This window comes from Salvelinus fontinalis, chromosome 13 (genome assembly GCF_029448725.1).
Source record: "Salvelinus fontinalis isolate EN_2023a chromosome 13, ASM2944872v1, whole genome shotgun sequence".
Classification (NCBI taxonomy): domain Eukaryota; kingdom Metazoa; phylum Chordata; class Actinopteri; order Salmoniformes; family Salmonidae; genus Salvelinus; species Salvelinus fontinalis.
Genome location: NC_074677.1, coordinates 2,917,358 through 2,925,102, shown reverse-complemented (window position 1 = coordinate 2,925,102; position 7,745 = coordinate 2,917,358). Strand labels below are relative to the sequence as shown.

The 7,745-nt window shown below is 46.6% G+C and overlaps 1 protein-coding gene across 1 annotated transcript in view; it reads left to right on the top strand.

Annotated features, from left to right (window-relative positions):
* Positions 1-4,608: 4,608 nt before the first annotated feature.
* Positions 4,609-7,745, top strand: part of LOC129867917 (transcriptional coactivator YAP1-like) — a 67,435-nt gene continuing 64,298 nt past the window's right edge. The window contains exon 1 of the mRNA XM_055941405.1: positions 4,609-5,373. Within this exon, the coding sequence (XP_055797380.1) occupies positions 5,164-5,373 (210 nt within the window). The 5' untranslated portion in view covers positions 4,609-5,163. The remainder of the gene's footprint in view (positions 5,374-7,745) is intronic.

Genomic DNA, 7,745 nt, shown 5'->3' with positions numbered 1-7,745 from the left:
AATGGAACTATATATGGAGATAGTTCAGTGCCTAAAATAAGGGGTTAAATACAAAAAACAAGATAAAATAGTTTCCTGATCTTTCTTATCTCTCAGATATAGGACAGACACTTCAGAACAAACTTCCTTTAGATTTTTTTGTTGGGGGGGGCTATCTGTTGTTTTATGTAGTGAATCTGTTATTCAATGCATTTTTATTGGCTAATAGCAGCAATACCAAATTCAATGTTTCATCCCAAAAATGTTTTATACATATTTGTTATACCTTAAGGCAGTGGTTCCCAAACTTGTTATAGTCCCGACCCCTTCAAACATTCAACCTCCAGCTGTACCCCTTCAAACATTCAACCTCCAGCTGTACCCCCTCTAGCACCAGGGTCAGCGCACTCTCAAATGTTGTTCCATCATTGTTGTAAGCCCGCCACACACACACACTATACAATACATTTATTAAACATAACAATGAGTGGGAGTTTTGTCACAACCCGGCTCATGGGAAGTGTCAAAGAGCTCTTATAGGACCAGGGCACAAATAATATAATAATAATCAATCATTTTGCTCTTTATTTAGCCATCTTACATATAAAACCTTATTTGTTCATCGAAAATGGTGAATAACTCACCACAGGTTAATGAGAAGGGTGTGCTTGAAAGGATGCACATAACTCTGCAATGTTGTATTGTATTGGAGAGAGTCTCAGTCTGAAATCATTTTCCACACAGTCTGTGCCTGTATTTAGTTTTCATACCAGTGAGGGCCGAGAATCCACTCTCACATAGGTACGTGGTTGCAAAGGGCATCAGAGTCTTAACAACACGATTTGCCAAGGCAGGATATTCTGAGCGCAGCCCAATCTAGAAATCTGCCATTGGCTTCTGATTAAATTCTATTTTCATAGAACCGCTTGTTGCAATAAAGATCAATCTCTCTCGTTAAGATATCGGTAAGTGGACTGGAGGCAGGACATGAAAGGGATAACGAATCCAGTTGTTTGTGTCATCCGTTTCGGGAAAGTACCTGCGTAATTGTGCACCCAACTCACTCAGGTGCTTCGCTATATCACATTTGACAACAGAGAAGCTCCAACTTCCTAATCATAGCCTCAATTTTGTCCCGCACATTGAATATAGTTGCGGAGAGTCCCTGTAATCCTAGATTCAGATCATTCAGGTGAGAAAAAACCTCACCCAGATAGGCCAGTCGTGTGAGAAACTCGTCATCATGCAAGCGGTCAGACAAGTGAAAATTATGGTCATTTCCCTTGGCAGCAAGAGCCTCTCAGTGGATGCTGCAGTGTACCCAAGTGGCATCGGGAGCAACTGCTTGCACGCACATTACCACTCCACTATGCCTCCCTGTCAAAGCTTTTGTGCAGATACCAACACATCTTGACCACCAAAGCCCATTTGATACTTGGTGGCAGAAGGGCTTGCGCGAGAAGGCTTGAGCTTTGACATTGAGGGTGTGGGTGTGTGTGCATGAGCAAAGCCTCTCTTAAAAAGGCTAGCTGGAGAACGACGCTCAGCTCTTGCAACGGTTAAAAGGCATTAAATTAGGAGTCAAAGAGGAACAAGAAAAGTAGGAGCAACGAGCATCAGGCAGGCATCCAGACGTCTGTCTGACGCAAAGGAACAAGTAGTAGTGGAAAGGATGGAGACACGAGGAACAAGGAGTAGTGGAAAGGATGGAGACATGAGGAACAAGGAGTAGTGGAAAGGTTGGAGACACGAGGAACAAGGAGTAGTGGAAAGGATGGAGACACGAGGAACAAGTAGTAGTGGAAAGGATGGAGACACGAGGAACAAGTAGTAGTGGAAAGGTTGGAGACATGAGGAACAAGTAGTAGTGGAAAGGATGGAGACACGAGGAACAAGGAGTAGTGGAAAGGTTGGAGACACGAGGAACAAGTAGTAGTGGAAAGGATGGAGACACGAGGAACAAGTAGTAGTGGAAAGGATGGAGACACGAGGAACAAGGAGTAGTGGAAAGGTTGGAGACACGAGGAACAAGGAGTAGTGGAAAGGATGGAGACACGAGGAACAAGGAGTAGTGGAAAGGATGGAGACACGAGGAACAAGGAGTAGTGGAAAGGTTGGAGACACGAGGAACAAGGAGTAGTGGAAAGGATGGAGACACGAGGAACAAGTAGTAGTGGAAAGGATGGAGACACGAGGAACAAGTAGTAGTGGAAAGGATGGCGACACGAGGAACAAGGAGTAGTGGAAAGGATGGAGACATGAGGAACAAGGAGTAGTGGAAAGGTTGGAGACACGAGGAACAAGTAGTAGTGGAAAGGTTGGAGACACGAGGAACAAGTAGTAGTGGAAAGGTTGGAGACACGAGGAACAAGGAGTAGTGGAAAGGATGGAGACACGAGGAACAAGGAGTAGTGGAAAGGTTGGAGACACGAGGAACAAGTAATAGTGGAAAGGATGGAGACACGAGGAACAAGGAGTAGTGGAAAGGATGGAGACACGAGGAACAAGTAGTAGTGGAAAGGTTGGAGACACGAGGAACAAGGAGTAGTGGAAAGGATGGAGACACGAGGAACAAGGAGTAGTGGAAAGGTTGGAGACACGAGGAACAAGGAGTAGTGGAAAGGATGGAGACACGAGGAACAAGTAGTAGTGGAAAGGATGGAGACACGAGGAACAAGGAGTAGTGGAAAGGTTGGAGACACGAGGAACAAGTAGTAGTGGAAAGGATGGAGACACGAGGAACAAGTAGTAGTGGAAAGGATGGAGACACGAGGAACAAGTAGTAGTGGAAAGGATGGAGACACGAGGAACAAGGAGTAGTGGAAAGGTTGGAGACACTAGGAACAAGTAGTAGTGGAAAGGATGGAGACACGAGGAACAAGTAGTAGTGGAAAGGATGGAGACACGAGGAACAAGTAGTAGTGGAAAGGATGGAGACACGAGGAACAAGGAGTAGTGGAAAGGATGGAGACACGAGGAACAAGGAGTAGTGGAAAGGTTGGAGACACGAGGAACAAGTAGTAGTGGAAAGGATGGAGACACGAGGAACAAGGAGTAGTGGAAAGGATGGAGACACGAGGAACAAGGAGTAGTGGAAAGGATGGAGACACGAGGAACAAGGAGTAGTGGAAAGGATGGAGACACGAGGAACAAGTAGTAGTGGAAAGGATGGAGACACGAGGAACAAGGAGTAGTGGAAAGGTTGGAGACACGAGGAACAAGTAGTAGTGGAAAGGATGGAGACATGAGGAACAAGGAGTAGTGGAAAGGATGGAGACATGAGGAACAAGGAGTAGTGGAAAGGATGGAGACACGAGGAACAAGTAGTAGTGGAAAGGTTGGAGACACGAGGAACAAGGAGTAGTGGAAAGGATGGAGACACGAGGAACAAGGAATCCGACAGTAGTCAGGGTTCCATTCAGTTGGCGACAGATTTTCATGCAAATATAAAAAAAATCTGCCGAGATCAATTTGCGCATTTTCCCACCAGAGATGTTTCCATCAAATTGACTTGTGGCAGATAAAAGGCTGTGAGTGATGACAAAGTGCACATGAAAATACCGAATAAAACATTTAGTTAAATGGGTTTCCATTACTTTTTGAAGATTCCCTGTGTCTGTGTAGTGCACTAGAAAGGGGACTAGCTAGAGACTGGGTCAGATGAGAGAGAGGACAGTCTGGTTGGTGGTGGTAAGGGTGGAGATGGATCAACTGAAGTTGAAGATTCCCTGTGTCTGTGACGTCTGCCTTCTGGTGCAACGCAGGCCTGGTGGCGAGCATGGTGAAACAGAAGAGTCACTGTCTTTAAAAGTTTTAATAAAAAGCAACACAATAAAATAACAATAACGAGGCTAATGTTAGGATATCTCTCTTTCTTGTTCCGAACCCCCTTCCTTGTTTCAGGTGCCAAGCTGATGGTGATGTTGCAGCAGTGTGTAGGAGGGAGATTCCTAAATGTGAGACGTTTCCTGGAGCGCACGAGACAAAGGAATGTGTAGTTTTGGCAAAAGAAGTGGAATGTGTTACCTGTAAGGGTGCCCATGTTGCTGGGGTCCGGTGCGAGAGATGCAGGTTGAGGTGGCCAGTGTCAGAGTAGTACAGAGGGTTTTGTATGCTGAGGCAGTGAAGAAAGTAGAGGAAGGGTGAGGTCAAGGGTGAGGTCAAGGGTGAGGGATCCTAAGAGGCTGCCAGTGAATAGTAGACATTTTGCATTCATTGCCATGGTTATCAACCGTACCGCAGAAATGGAATATCAATCACAGAAAATTGTGTCGTGGTGGCAGCTGCAGAGAAGAACTTGGGTTTATGACATTCTACTGCAGAGGAGTTACAGGGATTATTGAATGGTAGTGTACAGTCCTCCCAGGCTGTTGGCCTGATGGTGTAGGGTCAGGAAGGGTCAAAGTAGTGGAATGGGGTGGTGTTTTAAAAAAATGATAATAATAAGTGAAGGGTTAGTTGGCAGGGTAATTGTTTTCCTTTTTCTTTTGTTTCACGGTGTACTGATTTACACTCCAGTGGAAGAAGAATAAATAAAGGAGGCAGCGCCCTCTGGTGGCAGCCTTTAACCATCGACGGTAAAAATAACCTTGGAACCCCGCCTCTCACTGGTCACATGAGACTCTGAGGCTGTAGCCTGTCCTATCGACAGTTTGGAACAACTTTGGAAAACTGAGATTTATTACCACGTAAACACTTATTTTTCACCAAATGAAACTATGTAGAGGACTGAATGTCGGACAGTATGCAGAAATCCCATTTGGGAGTAGCTGGGACGGTTTTCGAGTCCATCGGTTGAAGAAAAGCGATCATCAGACGAAGTTTCTGTAGGGGGAAAAGTTGAGTGCAGCTCGTCTGAGGTTTGTGGGACGGGCCGTCTGGCTGGATGCGTGTTTTCAGCGGAAATTCACCAAGGAAACTAACATAACTATTTCATTTGATGGTGCAGGATAACAATGTTTTTCCAGTTTATCAAATAACGAATTACACAAAACACTATAAGAACTTTCAAAATTAAAATCCACAAAAACAAATTAAACTCCAAAGAATATCCGTTCTTTGTAGTCAGTTTAAGGGTCGTCTTCCATTTAACTCTGGACCATTTCTCGTTTTGGAATCATTCGTTATCATTCATAATAAACTGTTCAGTTGTTTTAATTGGACGCATCATTTCTGGAAGGCAACATGGACGCGCGGCAGGGTCAGTGCGCGCCCCCGGTGGGGCAGCAGATCGTGCACGTCCGCGGGGACTCCCAGACGGATCTGGAGGCGCTGTTTAACTCCGTGATGAACCCTAAAACCTCCGCCCTGCCCCCCTCCTCTCTGCCTATGAGGATGAGGAAACTACCAGACTCTTTCTTCAGACAGCCGGATCCCCGATCACACTCCAGACAGGTAGGTAAACACGCCTCACACACGCACACACACTCCAGACAGGTAGGTAAACACGCCTCACACACGCACACACACTCCAGACAGGTAGGTAAACACGCCTCACACACGCACACACACTCCAGACAGGTAGGTAAACACGCCTCACACACGCACACACACTCCAGACAGGTAGGTAAACACGCCTCACACACGCACACACACTCCAGACAGGTAGGTAAACACGCCTCACACATGCACACACACTCCAGACGTGGTAGGTTAACACGCCTCACACATGCACACACACTCCAGACGTGGTAGGTTAACACGCCTCACACATGCACACACACTCCAGACGTGGTAGGTAAACACGCCTCACACACGCACACACACTCCAGACGTGGTAGGTAAACACGCCTCACACACGCACACACTCCAGACGTGGTAGGTTAACACGCCTCACACACGCACACACACTCCAGACGTGGTAGGTTAACACGCCTCACACACGCACACACACTCCAGACGTGGTAGGTAACACACTACTATGGTATTTATCCAAACAAGAGATGGCTACTAGAGGGCTGCTACTGGAGGCTACACACAGTTGGGAGGGTATGAGGTGTTCAGAGGCTTCAGTACAGGACAGGCGCATCATGGATGGATGGTGTTGGAGAACAGCCCAACTTTTCCACTGAGGACAGGATTTGATTTGGAAGACAAACAACTAAAGAGCTAAGAATGAGTTACGTAGTAACCAGCAACGATTCAAATCACGTTGATGTGAAAAAATGTGTATGTGATTGACTACGTACAGTAATGAGGGCAGTTTTAGGAGTGGGTGGGGGGATAACCAGTCTGGGGGTCCTCCCCCACAATTTCTTTGGTATCTAAAGCACATTTCTTGCATTTCTATACAATCCAATATGACCCATGGCTTTTCTATCTGTTATGACCCTTCTAGCTGTTATGACCCATGGCTCTTCTATCTGTTATGACCCTTCTAGCTGTTATGACCCATGGCCCTTCTAGCTGTTATGACCCCTCTAGCTGTTATGACCCATGACCCTTCTAGCTGTTATGACCCATGGCCCTTCTAGCTGTTATGACCCTTCTAGCTGTTATGACCCATGGCCCTTCTATCTGTTATGACCCCTCTAGCTGTTATGACCCATGACCCTTCTAGCTGTTATGACCCTTCTAGCTGTTATGGCCCTTCTAGCTGTTATAACCCATGGCCCTTCTAGCTGTTATAACCCATGGCCCTTCTAGCTGTTATGACCCATGGCCCTTCTAGCTGTTATGACCCATGGCTCTTCTAGCTGTTATGACCCATGGCTCTTCTAGCTGTTATGACCCATGGCTCTTCTAGCTGTTATGCCCCATGGCCCTTCTAGCTGTTATGACCCATGGCCCTTCTAGCTGTTATGACCCATGGCCTTTCTAGCTGTTATGACCCATGGCCCTTCTACCTGTTATGACCCTTCTAGCTGTTATGACCCATGACCCTTCTACCTGTTATGACCCATGGGCCTTCTACCTGTTATGACCCTTCTAGCTGTTATGACCCATGACCCTTCTAGCTGTTATGACCCATGGCCCTTCTAGCTGTTATGACCCATGGTCCTTCTAGCTGTTATGACCCATGGCCCTTCTAGCTGTTATGACCCATGGCCCTTCTAGCTGTTATGACCCTTCTAGCTGTTATGACCCATGGCCCTTCTAGCTGTTATGACCCATGGCCCTTCTAGCTGTTATGGCCCTTCTACATGTTATGACCCATGGCCCTTCTAGCTGTTATGACCCATGACCCTTCTAGCTGTTATGACCCTTCTAGCTGTTATGACCCTTCTAGCTGTTATGACCCATGACCCTTCTAGCTGTTATGACCCTTCTAGCTGTTATGACCCATGGCCCTTCTAGCTGTTATGGCCCTTCTAGCTGTTATGACCCATGGCCCTTCTAGCTGTTATGACCCTTCTAGCTGTTATGACCCATGACCCTTCTAGCTGTTATGACCCATGGCCCTTCTAGCTGTTATGACCCATGACCCTTCTAGCTGTTATGACCCGTGGCCCTTCTAGCTGTTATGACCCATGACCCTTCTAGCTGTTATGGCCCTTCTAGCTGTTATGACCCATGGCTCTTCTAGCTGTTATGACCCATGGCCCTTCTAGCTGTTATGACCCATGGCCCTTCTAGCTGTTATGACCCATGGCCCTTCTTGCTGTTATGAGCCTTCTAGCTGTTATGACCCATTGCTCTTCTAGCTGTTATGACCCATTGCCTTTCTAGCTGTTATGACCCTTCTAGCTGTTATGACCCATGGCCCTTCTAGTTGTTATGACCCATGGCCCTTCTAGCTGTTATGACCCATGGCCCTTCTACCTGTT